General features: G+C 40.8%; 1 protein-coding gene across 1 annotated transcript in view; it reads right to left on the bottom strand.

Moving 5' to 3' along the window:
* SPHKAP (SPHK1 interactor, AKAP domain containing) overlaps positions 1 to 23,275 on the bottom strand; it is a 217,942-nt gene that overhangs the window by 11,763 nt on the left and 182,904 nt on the right. Inside the window, 4 exon segments of the mRNA XM_033229965.1 lie at positions 1,014 to 1,100; positions 2,986 to 3,171; positions 17,839 to 20,602; positions 20,605 to 21,588. Coding sequence (XP_033085856.1) covers positions 1,014 to 1,100; positions 2,986 to 3,171; positions 17,839 to 20,602; positions 20,605 to 21,588 — 4,021 coding nt within the window.

The raw sequence follows: 23,275 nt of genomic DNA, 5'->3' as shown, positions 1-23,275 counted from the left end.
AAAAGTAGCTAAATAAATGTTTCCTGAAAGAGAAAAATAAATTTACCCCAAGGTAGTTTTTGTTTGTTTGTTTTGATTTTTGGTTTCTCCTTAAAACAAAACAAAACAAAACAAAAAAACAAGATAATGTGTATGTTCATCTCCACTGAATAATGGCTGTGTGGAGCAACAAAGGATGCACCGTCACCCTCAATCACTGAGGAACACACCTGGTTAAATGGTGAAATAAATGTGCTGTAGTTATAGATAGTGATGGAGAAAATAGGTCAGGGAGCAACTTTAGCCTACACTTATTTATCGTTGTTCTGAAATTTCAGAAATCTCCAAATCATAAGCTAAATCACAATGGTCAAAAATAGATTTCAATCATTTTAATTTTCCAGAATAACCACATATTCTAGAAGTACTCCTGACCTCATGTTGCCCTGTCTTTCTGCGCCATATTTTAGGATGCATGTACTTCCTAGAAGTACTCGTCCTTCTCTAAGTCCTTTTTTCCTTTGGTCTTAAGGAAGTCCCCATATTGTGGAGAGCATAGGCACTGGGTGAGAATGACACATATCCATCGTGACAACCATTTAATATTAAACACATTTAGTAGTGATAATCCCAGGTTTCTACATGTAAAGGAAAAGCCATTCACATTTGATTATATTGAAGTGATGATGTTTCATAGTGAAGACTATTGAATAGTCTTCTTTAGTTGGCCTGGTATAATTTAAAGGGATTTTTGCTTCTGTTTCTAGGTAGGTAAAATGACATACACTTCAGATTACATTGATAAGTTTTATCTGAAATAATTATTCCACAGAGGGCAGATTTGAAACCCAGAAAGCAGGTGGTGGCAGGGCAGGGCCTATTCCAGGCTTGAATTCTTGCTCCAGTGACATGGAACCACAGCAGTACACACACGATGAGGTCAGTGGTTGGGCACACCCTGAATGATCAAAATGGATTGCCAGATGGAATTGGAGTAGTGGTCTCACAATCACTGCATCTCAGTGGCTACTTACTTAATCATGGGAGAAGATGGCATGCTTTCCTGATAAATGTCCAGGTCCATAATGCCAAGACTGCTAGTGGCACTACTGTTGCCATTGCTGACAAAGCAAAAGTTTACATATTAATGCCCATCTCCAGCCTCTAACATGCTGCTGACAGTGATGTTCCATTGTTGTACAAGCTCCTTCCTTTGGTCCCCAGAAGAATATCGCTTTGTGCCTAGGACACCTCAATTAATATTTATTTCTGACCAAATTAAGAGAAATCATAATGAGACATAAGCCTAACAGGCTCAGCAGATACTAATAATACTACTAATAATTTGTGAAAAATACTAAGTTGTGATACTACTATTTGGAGTGGTATCACAACTGGTAGATCACATCCAGGGGATAACAATCAGTATGCCTCATTTCTTCATTCTAGTTACGGTGAAGATATTTATCTATTGGCAAGAGATTTCTTGCTGCTGGGGACACCTGCAGAGATGAAGGAACTTCTGAAAACATGGGCTGGCAGAAACCAGTTTTGACAGAAACCAGTGGACTCATGTTCTCCCTTTGCCATTTGGGGGATTTTCTCAGGGACATTCCGTAGGATTTCATAGGCTAAGCATCTGGCTTGTTATTTTCCTATGAGACTACAGAACCCCAAGTACAAAGCTGGGCAATGTCAATGTTTTATTGGTCCTTTATCTTACAATCTTCAAGAAAGTGCAACACCTGGTACCTTTTTTATTGTAGAGAAGGAGGACCCAGATTGCATCATTTTCATAGGCTACACAATCAACATATGGTCTAGTTACTAGCCTGGAACTTACTGATTGAAACACAGCAAAGTTGAGCCAATTTTTAGGCTCTGTTTGTGCTTGTGAAATGAAATATATCCAATTTTACCAAGCCACTCAGTCTCCTCACACCTTCTCTGTTTCCAGTTACGTCTCTTTCAAGCAAGGCTTTCAAAGGGTGAGTGGTGGTGCATCGTGTAGTGGGACAGTTTTCTCTGGAATATACCAAGAGTAGATGGTACTCTAAGAGTAGAAAATATCAACTGGATGCCTTCAATTTTAAATTCTTGTCTTAGCTTTTGAGGGGGACACCAGATATATTCACATACTGAAACCTGATGATTCAAAATTGCACTGGAGGTAATCAACCCTGTAAACCTTACTGTTGAGTCCAAAGATTCGAGTTCTCTTTGCTTTTTGTTTCTATCTTGTAATACTTTCCACTAGTTTTAGAAGTTTTGACAAACCTTTTAGCATTGTGAAATGTTAAGTCTAAACAGACTAAACTCCCAGAAATAAAACTTTCCAAGAGTCATACATACACCCAGATGCTGATCCCATTTTCCAGTCGACCTCTGTGCAAAGCCTGCGGTCCAGTATCAAATGAGATTTTGGGCAGAAACACAGGGAGTCTTTTAGAGGTTCCACCTCAACGGGGAATAGTTTTTAGTTAATGTCTCCTGATTGGCTTGAGCCCTTCCAGATCTGATGTCTCCTAATCTCCTCTCTGGCTTTGTGGGAGGAACAATACAGAGGCAGGGGAGATGGAGGGAGAAACAGGCCAAACAATAGAACACAGTGTGGAAACACTTGCCTGGTGTAAACCCAGCCTGTGTTGCATCTGAAATACAAATGAACCAGAGACAGAGCATCAAACACACCAGGTGTAAAAGCAGCCCACCATTGAAAAAAATTTTCGGTTGTTATCACAGAATGTACTAGCTGGGGCTTGCAGGGAAGGGAACACAGCTCATTCTTAATCATGGCCAGTGAAATTTAAGCCATAACTGGATGTTAAGATACCTCTCAGCACACAAATCATGATAGGCAGGCACCTTGACATAGTGGGAACTTTCCTTTTTTTGTTCTCTCCTCCTTTCTTTATTAGAGACCCTTTGCAGAGAACCATTAAAGCACATTTTTTAGAATCTGTGTTGAGACCAATTTCCCTCAGAAGTCAAGGGAAGAGCAGGTACCTCATGGATCGCTCACTGAGCTGCAGAAAGCTACTTGTGTCATCTGGGTTGTCCTCCTCATTGGCAAGCTGGGTCCAGCTGCCCGTGCTCTCCTCACTGCTGCTTGGAGGGTTGGGGGACTCGTCGGAGGCTCTGGCTTCTGTGGAGGCTTCAGTCTGTGGTATATCTCTGGCATCAAGGCTGTCACTGTAGGGGGCAGGATATTATTACCAAGAGAGGCAGCACACACACACACACACACACACAGAAACTTCACAGAGCCACTTTGTAGAGTCCCAATAAACAGGATGTCACTGGACACAGGCAGAGTCTCCCTGAGCTGATCCTTCTGCTGGTTCTCCAGGTACCATTTGCCTTTTTCAGGATTACTCCTCATCAGCCAGTTTTTCCATCTCTTCTATTAATCTCTGTCTACTGACTCCCTCCAATCATTTGAAACACAGGTTGAATGTATGTAGCCTGGCCTACACACAAAAGAATTATCGAGGGACAATGGTGTTTAAAAAGAAGATACACAAAGCATTCACCCCAGAGATTATGACTCAGTGTTTCTGGAAGGAGGCCCACAAATCTGCATTTTCATCCATCACTCCTGGTTGATTCTAATGCAAGAGGATCATTAGAAAAATACCTGCCCCATTTCTGGTGATTTTTACCAAGTCATTTTGCACTGACTTGGTAAAAAGCAAGATGCTTCTATATTTTGATATACATATCCTCTGTATTTTGCACTTGCACTGTATTTTGTGCTGTGTTTTACCCCATCTCATCCCTCTGAAACCCCTGACTTATATCAGCACCACTCTTTTGAGCACTTGAATTTTTAGACCAAGGAGCTCCCCAGAGCATCTAACCCTTGATCTGACAGGCCTTTGTTCTAGAAACTTCTCCTCCCTGGCCTCCTGTGAATTTCTGTCTCTCTGATCCCTTCTTGCCTGGAACCCAGTTCTCTGTTTTTCCTTTAAGTGTAGCTATAGCTGACTCTGATTGATTTCCTGTCCTCCTTTCCACAGTCGGTTCCTAAGCAATCTCATCTACTTGCCTGTCTATGAAAATAGCTTCCAAGTCTGGATGCCAGTCAGGACCCTTCTTCTAGATTCTGGGGCTCTTTTATCAGTGGGTCTTCTGCATAGCTCATTAACATCTCAAAATCAATACATCTAAAATGAATTCTAATTGCCTTCCCACCCTCTTCCCGGGCTTCTTATTTCCATTGACTTTTCTCAGTGCCTAGGCTTAAAATCTTGCAGTCTTCCAATTTCTTCTCTTTGCCCTTTACATTCAATACATTTCTATGTTCATTCAGTTCCAACTCTAAAGTATCTTTTACTTACTCATCCCTGTCTCCGTGTTCACGAAATTATTAGATTGGTGCAAAAGTAATGGCGGTTTTTGCAATTTTAATGGCACAACCCTCAATTACTATTGCACCAACATAATATTTCAATTTGTCTTTCTAAATTGCTAGAATTCCAGATTCCGAAGGAAGACTTCCTGTAGATGAAGATCCAGAAGCCCAGTGAGATTGGAGGGCTTATCCTGAAACAGGGGTTGGTACTAGACATTTAGACCTTGAGTTTTGAGATCCGTGGGCATTGCACCACTTGTGCTTGCCAGGACTATATTGCACCAGCCTTCCAACGGTTGTGCCTCAACTAGTCATCCACTTTCAAAACCTTCTTAACCCTGGTGCCAGATTAAAGTTCCTAAAGCATATCGTTGGTTGCTCTCATGAGGAGCCTTCAGGAACTTCCTGAAGCCAAACTCTATCCGTCATGGCCTTCCCCTGCTTACCAAGTTTCATGTGCTTCAACCCTAATCACTACTAAACAAACAAAACTATCTACTGTTTTTCAAAAATGCAGGGATTTCTTGCCTCCCAGCCTTTGCCTAGTTGAGTCCTCTGACCAACTAGTTTGGTCTGATCAACAAGTTTGAGCATACTTTCTGCCATCCAACTGCTATAAATTCCTGTTCCACGACTTGTCACCTGTTCAACTTAGGTAAGTTAATAAATTTCTCCAAGAAAAGTAATAACATCTCATAAAGGTTTTTGGAAGATATAAATTAGAAAAAAATTCATTTAATGCATTTAGCTTAGTGCCTGTATATAAGTATCCATAAGTATCCTCCTTATTAATAAATTATATAATTCATTAAGTCTAACAATATGCTTTTTTAAAGAATCATAAGTCTAATAACATGCTTTTTTGATCTTTGCTTCTCACTACTCCTCAAGCCTCAGCCAAGACTCCTACCTCCCCAAGGCATTTCTTAATCTCCTTAGCTGGAGCTCTCTCCCTTGAATGGTTGAAGTAATCTATTTGTTTTCCTTTCTTTTTGGTGAAATGGAAAGCTTCTTGACTCACATTCTCATACATACAGTTATTTGTGTATATAATATTCATTAAGAATTTTTGCACTTTTTTGTATTTTAAGAACAGAGCTGTGAAGACATAAACTGTTCTTCGGATGAATATGTTATTGCTAAAAGTATCTAGTTTTATAAGTAGAGCCACAGTAAACTGTGAAAGATCTGAGATGTTGCACTACTTGCAAGCTAATAGTTGTTTTTTGTTTGTTTGTTTGTTTGAGACAAAGTCTTGCTCTGTTGCCCAGGCTGAAGTGCAGTAGCGTGATCTCGGCTCGCTGCAACCTCCGCCTCCCAGATATAAGCAATTCCCCTGCCTCAGCCTCCCAAGTAGCTGGGATTACAGGCATGTATCACCACGCCTGGCTAATTTTTTTACTTTTAGTAGAGATGGGTTTTGCCATGTTGGCCAGGCTGGTCTCGAACTCAAGTGATCTGCACTCCTGGGCCTCCCAAAATGCTGGGATTACAGGCATGAACCACCATGCCTGGCCTTTAGGGTTAATATACAATCACCCTTTAATTCAGGTATCAGTGCCCTTTGCTCAGGAAACTGAGTGTACAGAAATGTAAATATGCTCATGGAAATTTGTCTGCAGACTATTTACAGGGCCATAAAAAACTAACAGTATTTATGTTTTTGACATTAACAGACATAAATGACTACAAACAAAAACAACAGCATATTTTGCTATTGACAATAAAAATAGAGTCACTTGATCTAGTAGATGCTGGAATGCTTTACTCCAGGCCATGGTACCCTGACTGTGGAGAACACAGGCTGCTGACTCTACACACTGGGCATTACCCTCAGTGAAGGACTTGCCTTGCCAAGGTTAGACCCTTTCCCAGTGAGGATCCTAATGTCTGGCTAATACAGAGATACAAAAGCCCACTCCTTGCTTCCATTTGCATCAAAACTGACAGACCATCCCATCTTCAGGGTTTCCTGCAGGATGTGCCAAGGCCTCAGTTGCAAACACATTTGGGGAGGACCTCTCCTCTTGGCCAATCTTGCCTTTCTCACTTCCTTACATGTGTATGCACATATTTCTGCAGAGAACTCCCTGACAAATTATCTGCCTGCAATTCTCCCTCTCAGAGTCTGTTCCCGGGGAATACAACCTAAGACAGGTGGCCTCTTTCACTGAAAGTAAAAAATTGGCTACAGAAAGGTCTATATAATTTTCCTCAATCTTAGAATTAGTACTGTTATCCCTTCTCTGAGAATGGTTATATTTTAAAAATTTAAAAAAGTTCTCATATAGAGAGCAGAGTTTCAAATGCATAACTTTTTGAGTGTGATTAAAAATCTCCTTTTTGGTGTGTGAACTTGTCACCCAAGGAATTTTACAAAAGGTTTTGGATGTTTCCTCCTGACAGTCCTTCTCACAGCATTCTGGGTAGGTTTGGCATTGAGGTGTGGTTATTTCTAGTAGGCTATGCTGCTAACACTTTGTGAAAGAAGGTCCTTGCTTGTTTTTTCCTTTTTGAAATATTGAGATTTTTCCAAATCGTGCAAGGGAGAAGGAGGAGAAAGGTGCAGCCAAAGAGGCAGCGTGGACTTAAATTCAAATGAAAGAAAAGTTCATTGATGACAAATGGAAGTAATACACATATTCCCAACACAGTGCAAATGAGCCAAGGACCAGATACAAAGGAGAAGGTTCCCAAACCATTCACTTTCCTAGTTAAAAAGTCATTTGGGAGGCCGAGACGGGCGGATCACGAGGTCAGGAGATCGAGACCATCCTGGCTAACACGGTGAAACCCCGTCTCTACTAAAAAATACAAAAAAATTAGCCGGGCGAGGTGGCGGACGCCTGTAGTCCCAGCTACTCGGGAGGCTGAGGCAGGAGAATGGCGTGAACCCGGGAGGCGGAGCTTGCAGTGAGCTGAGATCTGGCCACAGCACTCCAGCCTGGGCGGCAGAGCGAGACTCCGTCTCAAAAAAAAAAAAAAAAAAAAGTCATTTCCTGGACCAATTCTTACTAACTTAGAATCTCCTGTTATTAGAAACATTTATTCCAGGCTTTTTCTTACTAAAGAAGTTAAATCTCAGTGATTGACATCCAACATCCTTATTAAAAAATGAGTCTGTTAGTGTATTTTACTTTATCTTAATTTCATGCTCTATTTAAAGTAAATCTCACGTTCCATATCACATAACTAGGAATTCAGAATGAATAATCATTATCCATAACACTAGTTTTCATTTTCTTTTGAGAGAAATGTATAGTTCTGCTCATTTGTGAATAATGCACAGAGGTATTGTGCAGATGCATGCAGATGGCTTCCTTCTTATCTTACATGTCATCCACAGAGATTCAGAAGACTATGTCATATCAAAGTCCACTATAGAATCTAATCTCTGAGTTGGCAGAGATTTTAGAGACCATCTAGCCTGTAATTTCCATTAGGGTTCACTCTTTTTTTTTTTTTGAGACGGAGTCTTGCTTTGTTGCCCAGGCTGGAGTGCAGTGGCGCAATCTCAACTCACTGCAAGCTCCACCTTCCGGGTTCACGCCATTCTCCTGCCTCAGTCTCCTGAGCAGCTGGGACTACAGGTGCCCACTACCACGCCCGGCTTTTTTTTTTTTTTTTGTGGAGACGAGGTTTCACCCTAGTCTTGATCTCCTGACCTTGTGATCCACCCGCCTCGGCCTCCCAAAGTGCTGGGATTACAGGCATGAGCTACCGTACCCGGCCAGGGTTCACTCTTGATGTTGTATGTTCTATAGGCATAAACAAATGTATAATGACTAATATCATACAGCATAAGTTCAGTGCCCTAAAAATCCTCTGTGCTCTACCTATTCATCCTTCCTGCCCTCTAACCTCTGACAACCACTGATCTTTTTATTGTCTCCATAGTTTTGCCTTTTTCAGAATATCATATAGTTGGAATTATATAGCATGTAGCATCTTAAGATTGGCAACATTTGGCCAGGTGTGGTGGCTCACACCTGTAATTCCAGCACTTTGGGAGGCCAAGGCGGGCAGATCACCTGAAGTCAGGAGATCCAGACCAACCTGGCCAACATGGCGAAACCCCATCTCTACCAAAAGTACAAAAATTATTTGGCCAGGCGCGGTGGTTCATGCCTGTAGTCCCAGCACTTTGGGAGGCTGAGGCGGGTGGATCACGAGGTCAGGAGATGGAGACCATCCTGGCTAACATGGTGAAACCCTGTCTCTACTAAATATACAAAAACTTAGCTGGGCATGGTGGTGGGCGCCTGTAGTCCCAGTTACCTGGGAGGCTGAGGTAGGAGAATCGCTTGAACCCACAAGGCGGAGGTTGCAGTGAGTCAAGATGGCGCCACTGAACTCCAGCCTGGGAGACAGAGTGAGACTCCATCTCAAAAAAAAAAAAAAAAAAAAAAAAAATTGACAACATTTAATAATATGCATTTAAGCATTTAAGATTCCTCTGTATCTTTTCATGGCTTGACAGTTCTTTTTTGTTAGGGCTGAATAAAATTCTATTGTTTGGATGTACCACAGTTTATCCGTTTACCTACTGAAGAATCCCTGGGTGCTTCTAAGTTTTGGCAATTCTAACTAAAGCTACTATTAACATCTGTGTGCAGGTTTTTATATGGGCATAAGTGTTCAACGTATTTGGGTAAATAGCAAGGAGCAGGATTGCTGGGTTGTATGCTAAGAGTATCCAGTTTTGTAAAACACTCCCCAAATGTCTTCAAAAGTGGCTGCTTCATTTTGCATTCCAATCAGCAATGAATGAGTTTCTGTTGCTCCACATCTTTGCCAGCGTCTGGTTTTGTCAGTATTTTGAATTTTGGGGTTCTAATACGTATGTGGTGGTATCTGATTGTATTGATTTGCAAGTCCCTAATGACATAATGTTGAGCATCTTTCTATATGCTTATATGCTATCTGTACATGTTCTTTGGTGAAGTGTCTCTTCAGGTCTCTTGATCATTTTTCAAGTTTTGTATTATCTTTAATGGACAAATAATAATTGTATCTATGTATGGGATAAAATATGATAATTTGATATATGTATACACTGTGGAATGATTAAATCAGGGTAATAAGAATATCCATCATGCCAAATATTTATTATTCGTTTTTGATGAGAACATTTAAAACCTTCTCTTTTAGCTATTTTGAGATATATGATATGTTATTATTAGCTGTAGTCACCTTTCTGTGCAATAGAGCACCAGTACATGTTCTTTCTGTCTAACTGTAGCTTTTTACCTATTGACAAGAATCTTCCTTTCTCTGTCCACCTCCGCCAGTCCCCAGCCTCTGGAAATCATAATTTTACTCTCTCCTTCTATGAGTTTGACTTTTTAAGATTCCATATGTAAGTGAGATCAGACTGTATTTGTCTCTCTGTGTTTGGCGTGTTTCATTTAACATAAAATCCTCTAGGTTCATTCATGTTGTCACAAATGGCAGAATTTCCTGATTTCAAAATATACTACAAAGCAATAATAATTAAAACAGGATGGTAATGGCATAAAAACAGACACATTGACCCATGATATAGGATAGAGAGTCCAGAAATAAGCCAACATATCTATGATCAACTGATTTTTCACAAAGGTGCCAAAAACACAGAAGAAAGGATAGTCTCTTCAATAAATGGTGTGGAAAAACTGGATATCCACATACAGAAGACTAAAAATGGACCCTTTTCTCACCTCTTACATAAAAATCAACTAAAAATGGATTAAATACTTAAATGTAAGGACTAAAACTATAAAACTACTAGAAGAAAACATAGCAAAAATCTCCATGACATCGCTCATTTTTAAATCAGTTTATCTTTATGTTGTTGAGTTTAAGAGTTCTTTGTAGATTTCGGGTAATAGTCTTTTATTAGATATGTATTTAGAAATATTTTCTCCCAATCTGTGGCTTGTCTTCTCATTCTCTTGTCAGTGTCTTTCACAGAGCAAAAGTTTTTAATTTTAATAAAGTCTATTTTATCAAGCCTTTCTTTTATAGATTGTGCCTTTGCTGTACCTAAAACGTCATTGCCATACCCATGATCCATCTAGATTTGTCTCCTACATTATCTTCTAGGAGTTTTTTTTTTTTTTTTCTGAGACAGAGTCTTGCTTTGTCACCCAGGCTGGAGTGCAGTGGTGTGATCTTAGCTCACTGCAACCTCCACCTCCCAGGTTCAAGAGATTCTCCTGTCTCAGCCTCCTGAGTAGCTGGGATTATAGGCGCACCACCACACCCAACTAATTTTTGTATTTTTAGTAGAGACAGCATTTCACCATGTTGACTGGGCTGTCTCAAACTCCTGACCTCAGGTGATTCACCCGCCTTGGCCTTCTAAAGTGCTGGAATTACAGGCTTGAGCCACTGTACCCGGCCATTCCAGGAGTTATATAACTTTGTGTTTACATTTAGGTCTGTGATCCATTCGTGTTATTTTTTGCAAAGGGTGTAATGTCTGTGTCTAGATTCATTTTCTTTGGTATGTAAATGTCCAGTTGTTTCTGTACTGTTTGTTGAAAAGACTATCTTTTCTTCAATATATTGCCTTTGTTTCTTTGTCAAAGATCCATTGACTGTATTTGTGGGTGTCTATTATTGGGCTCTCTGTTCTGTTCCATTGATTATCAATTCTTTTGCCAATACCACACTATCTTGATTACTATAGCTGTACAGTAAATCATCATGTCAGGTAGTCTCAATTCTCTGACTTTGTTCTTCCTCTTCAATCTTGTGTTCAATATTCTTGGTCTTTTGGTCTCCATATAAACTTTGGAATTAGTTTGTTGATATCTGCAAAATAATTTGCTGGAATTTTGATTGGGATTGCAATGAATCTATAGATTCAGTTGTGAAGAACTGACATCTTGACAATATTGAATCTTCCTATTAATGAATAGCCTTTATTTTTGAAGGAATTTTTGCTGGATAAAATATACTAGGCTGACAGTTTTTTTTCTCCTTCAGCGTAGTATAGTTGTCATGCTTTGTCTTTTATCTTACATTGTTTCTGATAAAACATCTACAGTTTTTATTTGTGCTCCTTAGTACATAATTTTTTTTTCTCTGGGCTGCTTTTAAGACATTTCTTTATGATTTGTTTTTAATAATTTGATTATCATGTGCCTTGATGTGATTTTCTTCTGTTGATCGTGCTTAGAGTTCATTATATTTCTTAATTTGTGAGTTTATAACTTCCATCAAATCTTATATTCATGTGTACCTTTAAATCTTTCAGCATATTTATAAGAGATATTTAAGTCCTTGTCTGCTAATTTCATCTTCTCTGTAATTTCTGGATAAGTTTCTTTTGATGATTATACTCCTTATTATGAGTGATATTTTACTTCTTTGTGTAGCATTTTTTTGCTTGGATGTTACATTGCAAGTTTATGTTGTGGAGTACTAGATTTCGTCATCTTTTCTTTAAACAATGTTGAACTTTATTCTAGATTAAATTAGTTTCAGTTCAGCTTGATCTTTTTGATGTTTGCTTTTAAGTTTTGTTAGAACAAGTGTAGATTAGCCTTTATTTTTAGGGGTAGTTTACCCTTAATTCTATGATGTGATATTTTTAGGGTCTCTACTAAGTACTGTGTGTATGTAACATGGATTCTTCACTCTGGCTAGTTGGGACTAAACATCTTCTAGTACTATGTGAGCTTGTGGCATTGTTCAGCTTACAACTCTCTAGCGTCATGGGGCTGTACCTATGCATGCATGCCTCACTGCTCAGCAACAGGTCGAGGGGCTTCCTGTGCAGGTTCCTCTTCTTTCTCTGCATATCTCCCTCTAGTCTGTGTCTCCTCACCTCATTGTGCCCACTGAACTCTGCTCAGGATTTCCCTCTTTGCACTGAAAAGGCAATCCAGATAGAAAGTGAGGGCAACTATAGGGCTAATCATGTTTGTTTCCCTTTGCTCAATGTGCTGTTTGTCATACAATGTATGAAAACAGTTGTTTAATTCTGCCCATTAAAAAATTATTCATGGATGGGCCAGGCACAGTGGTTCATGCCTGCAATCCCAGCATTTTGGGAGGCAGAGGCAGGTGGATCACTTGAGGTCAGGAGTTCGAGACCAGCCTGGCCAACATGGTGAAACCCCATCTCTACTAAAAATACAAAAGAAAAATTAGCCGGGTGTGGTGGCATTGGTATGTGCCTGTAATCCCGGCTACATGGGAGGCTGAGGCAGGAGAATGGCTTGCAACTGGGAGGCAGAGATTGCAGTGAGCCGAGGTCGCACCACCGCACTCCTGCCTGGGTGACAGGGCAAGACTCCATCTCAAGAGAAAAAATTATTCATGGATGGAGGGCAAGTTGAGTTTCAATAACTTCATTGTGAATAGAAACAGAAGTTCTTTCACATTTATCTTTAAAGTTCTCTCTGCAGGTATGCCATTGTGGTTTTGATTTCAACAATTCATATGTTTTTCTATCTAGTGGTTTTTGATTTCAATTATTATACTTTTCATCATTGTAGTAGTATTTGATTGATTTTATATCTACCTTATTCTATTCTGATGGTGGTTTCTTTCTTGCTCCTATTTTGTATGTCTCATTTTTTCCAAATATTAAACATAAGTACTTTACATTCTGTATTTAATAATTCCAGTGTCTGAGAACTTTGATGGGGCTAATTCTGCCTCTTCATGTTTGTGCTGAGTCTTTCTTACAGTGCCTTGATTCCTTGTGTGTCTCTCAGTTTAAGACTCTGAGCTCATATTTGATGGAGTTTTATTTGTTGAAATCCTTTAAGACTCGGCTTAACTCTCCAGAGATTTTATTTTTGTCTCTGCCAAGCTCTCACAGGGTTGTTAACCTGACATTGCTTTAAGGTAACTCACCAGCTTGGGATTTCCTGGACCACAAGTATAATGCAAATTAGAATGGCAAAATCACATTAGGGTAAGCTGTGGTTATAAATTCTCCAGGGGATTGCTTTCTCCTCGTACCCAGAGCTGGAACCCCGAAAGACACTTTTTTTTTTTTAAATCAGTTCACTCTTCTGGTGGGTGAACTTTTTCCATAGTTCACACTATTACTGAGGTTGTAACCCTTGAGGATGTGGAAGTCTGGCTCAGTTCCAAGTCTTCACCACTCGTGGACCCTCATTTCCTGGTTTCCACTAGCCTTTAGAAAATGAATTTTTAGGCTACAGAGACTGGTAGATGCCCTCAAAGGCAAGCAGAGTCAGCTTTCATTTACTACCTTTTCAAATTCTTTTTTTTTAACCTCTGAAATTTTTGTAATTACTATTGTTAAGATTAGCCTTGCAAATAAGGGTAAATAAAATAATTCCTGAGGATATAGAAATGAGGGTAAATCATAAATGGCAGACAGCATTCTGCTTCCATCTCTCCAGATAAGGGCTCTTAGGGGCTGCTGTTTTAGACGGTGGTGCCAAACAGCCAAATCCATGGGGAATATACCACACCTGCTTGTCAATTTTTTAAATTGACAGTAATTGTATCTATTATATGGCATATACTGTGATGTTTTCATATAGTTTTACCTTGTGGAATGATTAAGTCACACTAATTAACAAATCTAGCACCTCACATACTTATATTTTGTTGTGGTGAAAGCATTTAATATCTAATCTTTTAACAGTTTTGAAATATACAGGCCGGGCACAGTGGCTCACACCTGTAATACCAGCACTTCGGGAGGCTGAGGTGGCAGGATCACTTGAGCCCAGGAGTCTGAGACCAGCCTGGGTAACAGAGTGAGATCTCCATCTCCACAAAAAGTTAAAAAATTGAGCAGGCATGGTGGTGCACACCTACAGTCCCAGCTGCTTGAAAGGCTGAGGTGGGAGGATTGCTTGTGCCCAGGAGGTTGGGGCTGCGGTGAGCCGTGGTTGCACCACAGCACTCCAGTCTGGGTGACAGAGTGAGACTCTATCTCAAAAAAAAAAAAAAAAAAGAGAATATACAATGCATTGTTATTGATTACATTCACCATTCTGGGCAATAGATCACTAAAGCTTATTTGCTTGTCTTTCTTTAAAAAAAAAAAAAAATCAGCTTCGTACATAAAAGGATGTTTATTATACTTAATCCAGGATCTCTAGGTGACTCACAGTGGGAACATTTTTCAGGCTGGCTAGATCACCACAATGCTTAAAATGCAAGTCTATCACTCTCGTTCTTCCCACGGCTGGCACCTTCTCTTCCTGCAGGTCTCATCTCAAATGCCAACATCCTATCTAAGTATCCACTTTCCCTACCAGTTATTTGCTACCACATTACTTTTTATTTTTTTCTCTCATCACACTGTACAATAATATTTTTTCAAAAGGTTTTCCTATGTACTCTCCCTGTCTCTCCCACTCGTGTGTAAGAACTATGAGAGTAGATACCAAGTCTTTCTATTTTCTTCTGTGTTTTCAGCCCCAAGGCCAATTGCTGGTCAGAGTAAGCACTCAAATATTTGTTGGATGAATAATTTTTTTTTCTTGAAGCAAATATAAATAGATACACAACCTAAAATATGTTTCTAAAACATAAGATGATGTCAGTAAGTACATACAGCATATGAATGTCCAGAATTCTCAGTTTGTTGTTTATACTTTGTGGTCTCAACTTATCAAAAAGTCCAATAAATTCTGAAGTTGTTATTCCTTTATCAAAAATGTAAGGAAGTGATTTTTATTTTAGCATATTGAGCGTAAATAACATTTTTTAAAGTAAGAATCATGAAAACATGCCTAAAGAAAGTAGCCTAAAATTATTTTCAGGACATGACGCCTCCCCATCTCCAAACAAAATTAAGAGTCCATATGCCACTTACCTTGTTTGTGTGTAAGGGAGAAGAACTGCTTCACGGAGAAGACAGTTTTGTACTTAGCTATTTTGACTAATGAAATTCTATAACATCTCTGAGCTTAGAAAATGTAATAATCTAAATATGGTTAATTTTCCCTCTAGCAAAATCTGGAAATTCTCTTGTTTTAATAAAATTCTCGTAATGTTTATAAGATATTCCTTTTTCTTTTTTTTTCCTTTTTCTTTTCTTTTCTTTTTTTTTTTTTTTCGAGACAGAGTCTTGCCCTGTCACCCAGGCTGGAGTGCAGTGGCATGATCTCGGCTCACTGCAACCTCCACCTCCCAGGTTCAAGCAATTCTCTGCCTCAACCTCCTGAGTAGCTGGGATTACAGGTTCTTGCCACCACACATGGCTAATTTTTGTATTTTGAATAGAGACAGGGTTTCATCATCTTGACCAGGCTGGTCTTGAACTCCTGACCTCGTGATCCACCTGCCTCAGCCTCCCAAAGTGCTGAGATTACAGGCATGAGTCACTGCACCAGGCCTTTAAGATATTTCTTTTGGAAAAAAAATTCCTGGAATAAGGGCAATCATGTACCCTAACCCCAAACAGCAATGACAACAACCAAAAAGCAAGCATTTATGACAATAGGCGAGGCCCTGAGTTGAGAGATTTATGTGCATTTCCTTAATAAAACCTTAAAGATCCTCTTAGAAGATAATTATTATTCCCACCTATAGGTGAGTAAACTTTGGTAAACAGAGAAGTTGCTCAAGGTTGCATAGTTACAAGGTTAGTGAAATCCATGTTCTTAATAATTCTTTATATTGTTCCGCAAAGAAAAACATTTTCAATATTTAGTCCTTATGTTTTGGAAGCAGATGTAGGTCTTGAATTTCTAGGGTGGATGACTCCACATTCCTTTTTGTTTTATTAGTGGAAAACCAAACCAGAAATCATGATTTGAAAGGGTATATTCTTGGGCCATTCTATGTAATACAAACCTAAGCCATTTGGGGACTTCATACATATTTCCAAAATATCCTATTTTAAGGATAATATCAGTGACATTTAATTCACAATTGTATAACGAATTTTGTTCAACTTCAGGGACAATTGCTATTTGATCTCAGCCTACAACCACAAATCTTGTTGAACTACTGTTTCATGAACGTTCCCTAACTAGTCATTCTTTGGTTAAAAATCTCAGCTGGGTTTAAGATATCTGTGTTAAAGAAGACTCCAAGTCAGGCATCTAGATTCTATAAGAAGGGTTTTCCTTTTTCTTGTATTTCAGGTTAAGGTAATTCTAAAGAATTACACATGAGCTAATTTGTTTGTTTAACTCTGATCACTTTAAAAAATTTGTAATTCTCCATATCACCTAGATAAAATGCTTTGATACATATTGTCTATAGCTGGAGAACTACTGATGTATAAAAATGTGTCTTCTTGGTTAGCTCTGCCTACGTCATTTGATTTAGCTTTGTGTTCTTTGCTTTTATGTTTTCATCCTTTCTCCTTATTCTTCCAGGGTTTCATCTGATTGGAAAATTAAGTTCTTAGTACTGATTGGCTGAAAAAGAAATATTTAAATCCACTTAGACACTCTGTACCAAATACACTCAACCATAACCACACCAGTAATGATGCCCTCTAATGGGCAGCACTGGTGGTACCTGAGGATGAATCCCTTCTCCTTCCCTGGTGGAAGTAGAAAAGTATCAAAGACTTTCAGAGAGCTGCTGAAATTTGATGAAGGTTGTGTTCAACTTGTTGATTGCCACTAAACATTTAAAAATCACGGGCTTTTGGTAAATCATAAACAATATAGGCATATGGCTCTGAAAAGACTTCTCCAACTCAGGTTTTCCAAGGCCACTAGCTTCCTTTTTTGTTGTCCTGTTTTGTTTAACTACAAACCAAAGCTAAAGAAATGATACAATGGTCTCATATTCAAGGATCTTACAAATTTTCTACAGAAAATATAAGTTGTAAAAGGAATGGAGAGTTCTTTAAGCAGCCTCAGAGAAATTATTACCTTGTGTCAAATTCAAAATGGATTGTCAACTACGTCATAATTTTCTGGAAAAGAGCTGTTTAAATAACAATACTTCAGTGTTGCTTTGCATTTACACTGCCAGAATTATACCAGGCATCTAAAGGGCCAGCCCTTGTGGGACACAGTGTCCTTGGCAAGATCTTTAGAAAAAGACAAAAAACAAAAAGAGAAAGCAAAACTTGAAAGGAGAGACTCTATGGAGAAGAAAAAGGAGAGGAGAGAAAAATGATGCCAAAATATTTAATGTCAAATGCCAATGCTAATATTTATTTAAATTTAACTGTTTTCAAATGAATAAGTTGCATCATTTATGATTAATATTATTGCATCATATATTATTAAGATTATTATTTGCTTAAAAATTGCCATGAATGAATTTTAAAAGGTAGGAAACCACAGGAGATTAATTTTAATGGGGGGAATTATATCTTAATTCTTTGGTTATATAGATGAGTTTAATTTGCTTTGGAGATTTTAAGAAGACGTTTACTTTCAACTCTCTACCATAAATGCATCTTAACCTAGGAGGTCATTATTTTTGGTTTTGAAAATTTAGTTCTTGCACCAATCAAATCCTTTATGTCTAAAATTTAGACTAAACACTGATTAAGATGCAAACTCCACCACATGCACTCTATGTAGTCTAAGAGACGATTCACTCACCTATGGATTTGACAAGTGCTCACGGCTGTGTCTCCACCTCTCACCACATCTGGGATGTTTTTGTCATTTGAATGCTCTTCTGCTTCCTCTGGGGGGCTGCTTTTGGAAAGGAAGGGTTCAGGTTCCCCAGCACAGGCTTCTCGCTGATCTGTTTCAATCTGAATCAAAGGCACTTCCCTTGAGCAAAGTGATAGTCTTTTGTGGTTTATTGCTACAGTGTCCTGACACGAGGAAGTTTCCTTTTTAGAATCTAAAGGGTTGTAGTTTGTAAGAGAAGCAGTTTTGCTCAAAGATGACACTGGGGGCTGTTTACATTCGGTAACAGAGTCTTTCCTTGGGCAATCGAGAGACTCCTGAACAAGCAGAGTTGGCCCACTGCACATCCTGCTGGCAGCTAATCTATTTGCACACGTCTCTGCTTGTGAGGGAGAGCCACCAGAAACAGGCTCAGTGTCGGCTTCCCCTGCATCATCCACAATGATTTTGTTCTTGCGCATGAGGGCCTCAATGGAGCTCGCCCACGTTTCATGAATTAACATGTTCGTGATGTGATCAGTCCTACCTCTCCGATACAAGCAAGAGTCAGATTTGCAGAGACCGGATGAGGACGCGCTACTGACCGGCTGCACGCTTAGGAAATCCTGTGGGCAGTTCTGAGCAAAGCCATCTAAAGAGTTGGCTTTGATGGGTACATTCACTGTCAGCCTGGAGCATGGGGATCTGCTGTCTGGCATGGACGACTGTCTGTGGCACACCGGGGATCGCAGAGAAGGAGACAGCAGGCCGGCTGTCCAATCCTGGCTGCTCCGTCTGGAGGAGGTGCTTTCTCTGCTGTCTCTTTCGATGTCCCTCAGCATGTACCTGTAGAACTCCTCAGTGATGCTCTCTGTGCTGGACTGCTTAGAGGGACAGTTTGGCCTCACACTGAGGTGGTCACTTTTCCGGCATGCCTGTTGCATGGCTGAGCTCAGAATGCTGCTGGCGTTCTTGCCAGCATAGTAATCCAGCAGTAACTCAAATCCTCTCCCTTCATTTTCCATCTGGTTCACCATGAACCTGGAAAACTCCTCGGTGATGCTCTCACAGCTCGACTGTTTGGAGACAGAGCTGGCCCTGCTGACTGGCTGGCTCAGTGTGCTCATTAAGCCCAGGCTGTTGACATAGGCCCTGGCCTCGGAATCTTCCTCAGGAATGCTTTCACAGCTGGAGGTCTTCAGCCGGCTCCACCTGTCACCACTCAGTAACCGATTCCGGGGATAGCCCTGCGCCTGCCACATGCCGTCCACCATAGAGAACTCCGATAGGTTCATGATCTTGCCTGCCACTTCATTGGCAAAAAGGTTGACAGAATCTGGGACATCCTCAAGGTTCATGGACTCATCCACAACCCTGTTCATCAGTTTCTCTTTAAGCTCAGGGTGCTCATCCGTCTTCCTCTTGATCTCACTGAGCCGGGGCGGCTTGTGTTTCCTCACAGTGGCCCCGCTCCCATGGCTCTCTTTCTTCCTCTTCAAGGATCGGCAGGGTACATTGGGTGTCATCAGAAACTCACTCCCTCTTTTCCATGCACAAAACCAGGGTTGTTTTCCACTGGAGTTGTCAAGGCAAATCGCTGCAATTTCAGTTGCCATGGAGACGACCGTGTCTGCTAATTCTTCCGCAAAGTCTGTAATGCAGTAGATGTCTGGATGCTTTGTTTGAAGTATGGATTGAGCAGGAAGCAGCAAGTCATCCCCTAACACGGACAGGTTGACTTGAACTTCGTTGATGCAAGATGTGGCAGAGTTGTACTTTTCTTGGGTGTTTGGGTGGATACTGTCCTCAGCCTCCTGGGAACCGCTTCTGGAATGGCCAACCGTCGGGGACCTTTGTGCTTCGGAAGAGACTCTGCATTCATTCTCACTGTGATGAGGGCTTTTTGCATCCTCTCCTGCTGTTCCTTTCAGATATATTTCCTTGGGGGATGTTGTAGCAGTCGAAGAATCGGGCACTCTGTGACTATGTGATAATTCTGACTGCAGCCTGGGGTTCTTGAAGAGGCCTGGCCTCACTCCACCATTGTTTTGTTTTGAATACATGCCATCCACAAGATTGTTGATGACAAGATTCGTGTTGTGTGAATTGCTAAGTGGAGAGCTGCTGGAGGATTCAGTGGCTTTTGTCCAAGCTAGACTAGCACCCGGATCAGATGGCTGGCAGCCAGGTTCTGTCTCCCTCCTTCTGATGGTCTCCTTAGAAAGGACAGCAGGACATTCACCAAGCCGTACAATATGACTCATCTTCTTGAACGTGAAGCATATCACATCGAAAAGCAGTTGATTTGTACTTTCCATTAAGGTGTCCAGAATTTCAGATGAATGCCTGTTGTCATTGGGGTCAATTATCATATTTTTGTGGTGAACTTCATCAATGGAATGCCTCAGGATAACATTGGACAAGGTATGTGCCAGTTCATTCCTGAGGACATTTTCTGAGCACAGGGTCTGAGACTTTGAAGCAGTTTCCATGATTCTCCTGTTCATGGAGTCCAAGAAGTCTGCAATACTACTGTAGGTATTAGGCCTTGTTAAAACCAGAGCAGCCTCCTTGAGCAATCCCTCAGCAATGGCTTCCTTGCCAAGCTCCATGCTTGCTAAACTACAAAGTGGGGGCATGGCTTCAGAAGCCTCAGCTGCAGGCGAGAGGCCACCACTTGGAGCCACTGAGCATGTCATCTCCTCTCTTTCACCTAGACCACAGACAGCCACGGCACTGGCCACCTGGTCATGCCACACAAAGCAGATGGAAAGGAGTATTCATTGATGGAAGGTTCCTTGAGTCCTTGGGGTGCTTGCGTTTGCAGTGCACCACTGCCCCCTAGTGGAAAGTTTGAGTCCACTTGCTCCATTTTGAGTCTTTCTGTGGCCTGTGGACTGGAAATGGTTCCAATCACAGTGGCTGCACAAGCTAACGCCACTTCTAGAGCACTCTGGGGTTGTCTGCTGGGGTTCTCTCCAGAGAGGAGACTTGAGGTTTCAACAGAGGCTTCCATCTCAGGCCATGAGGAGATGCCTGGCTCGGGGGCAGCATTGCTGCCATCTGGACTCTGAACAACGACGATTTTGGGGAGCTCATTCCATGACCGAGAAACCACTGTATCTTTTGTGGAATAGCAACTGGGAAGCAGAGAACTTCCTACAGAAACACTGACTGCAGATTCCTGGGGTAATGTGGGCTGAGACTGAGATAATCTAATAAACGCATCCTGCAGCACGGATTCTGCTAAATTTGTAGCATACTTGCCAGTGGTGACTTCTCCATCTTGTACAGGAGGGAGAGCATTTCTTGTGTCTTCGTGATCTCCTGGGTTTAGGTTGCTTCTCTGCTCAGCCACAGCACATGCAGAAGGTACATCTTTATCCATCATGGAGAAATAAGCATCTTTTGGAATATACAGTGCCTGTGATTTTTCCATTTGACCTTTAAAATCTTCTGAATAATAATAATGGGTGGCTTCTCTCTTATTCCCTACAGCTTCATTTTTCCACTGTGATGGCTTGGCTGAGGGATCTAGACTCTGCAGGGCTGTGTTCTTTGTTAGGTTTTCTGGAGATCGTTCTGTTTTAATCAATGGTGTGGGATATTTGTTGACGTATTTGTCTTCCAAAGCATAACGCCACTTTTCCTTGTTGTAATTCCATTCCTCCTGGGTGGCTCCCTTTAGCTGTTTACTTTCCAAAACATTGGCTGAGATATTTATATTTTCATAACCTAGTGAGGAGAAAATGAGAGGCACTATTACTTTTTGGATAGCAGGTTACCATAAGTTTTAAGTAATAATTACGTTCTAAAAGTAAAGCATCAATAAGGACACATACACACGTATGTTTATTGCAGCACTATTCACAATAGCAAAGACTTGGAACTAACCCAAATGTCCATCGATGATAGACTGGATTAAGAAAATGTGGCACATATACACCATGGAATACTATGCAACCATAAAAAGGATGAGTTCATATCCTTTGTAGGGTCATGGATGAAGCTGGAAACCATCATTCTGAGCAAACTATCACAAGGACAGAAAACCAAATACCGCATGTTCTCACTCATAGGTGGGAATTGAACAATGAGAACACTTGGACGCAGGGTGGGGAACATCACACACCGGGGCTTGTTGTGGGCGGGGGGAGGGGGGAGGGATAGCATTAGGAGATATACCTAATGTAAATGACGAGTTAATGGGTGCAGCACACCAACATGGCACATGTATACACATGTAACAAACCTGCATGTTGTGCACATGTACCCTAGAACTTAAAGTATAATAAAAATAAATAAATAAATAAATAAATAAAAATAAAGCATCAACTTTTTTTCCCCCTTCAAGAATAACATTTTGAATGGTTTCTTCAGAAAAGAAAAATGAATCTGAAAAGGCTTTCACGTTTCATGATAGAATGCCATCCAAAAAAATGGCTTTCCATGTGGGATACAAATGCAAGTAGGAAGTGTTTGAGGGTTGAGGGTTGCCACCATTCTTCAGGGGAAAGCAACCCAGACAGGTGTGTCTTAGAGCTTCCCATTGGGTACAAAAAGAGAAGGGAGGATGTTTACAGCAAGCTCAGTAGTGGGACTTGTTGCAAAGATTTGTTCTAAAGTTTGCATGAGACTTGTCCCAGAGACAGTGGCAATAACATCTGGGGTACCCCTTCCTCTGTGGCTAAAAGTGGGGAGGAGGAACACATTGTTCATTGAGCTCTGCGAATGGGTCAACAGAAAGAGCTGAAGAAATGAGTGCTAAACACTTTCCTGGATTATCTCTTTCTGTCTTCACAAAAATCATTAGCTACAGGCATGATTGTACTCCCAAATTAGACAAAGAAACTAGGCTCAGAAAGATTAGATAACTGGTGCCAGATCTCACAGCCTCAATGTGGCAGCGCTGGGATTCAAGCCCAGTCTGGTCCAACTTGGATCCAACTAATATATGGCTTTTACGGAAGTCTTAGGGAAGTTAACTTTCCTCCCAGTGATAGCCTCCATCTCTTGGCAGGCAGGAGGATTTACCTTTAAAGTACACAAATTCCCTTCAGCATCCCTAAGGCATCATTTGGGAGTCTGGATCCATCCAACCATTAAGTCTGCTAAGTGTATTTGTCAGCATCTTCACCAGTGTTCTCATATTCTCCTTCCTTCCTTCCTTAAAATTCAGCAAGTAAAGATTGTGATGGGCCGGGCGCGGTGGCTCAAGCCTGTAATCCCAGCACTTTGGGAGGCCGAGGCGGGCGGATCACGAGGTCAGGAGATCGAGACCCTCCTGGCTAACACGGTGAAACCCCGTCTCTACTAAAAATACAAAAAACTAGCCGGGCGCGGTGGCGGGCGCCTGTAGTCCCAGCTACTCGGAGGCTGAGGCGGGAGAATGGCGGGAACCCGGGAGGCGGAGCTTGCAGTG

This window comes from Trachypithecus francoisi, unplaced genomic scaffold (genome assembly GCF_009764315.1).
Source record: "Trachypithecus francoisi isolate TF-2019V2 unplaced genomic scaffold, Tfra_2.0 Lachesis_group13, whole genome shotgun sequence".
Classification (NCBI taxonomy): domain Eukaryota; kingdom Metazoa; phylum Chordata; class Mammalia; order Primates; family Cercopithecidae; genus Trachypithecus; species Trachypithecus francoisi.
Note: the sequence above shows the minus strand (reverse complement) of the source record. Positions and strands in the feature narration are given on the sequence as shown.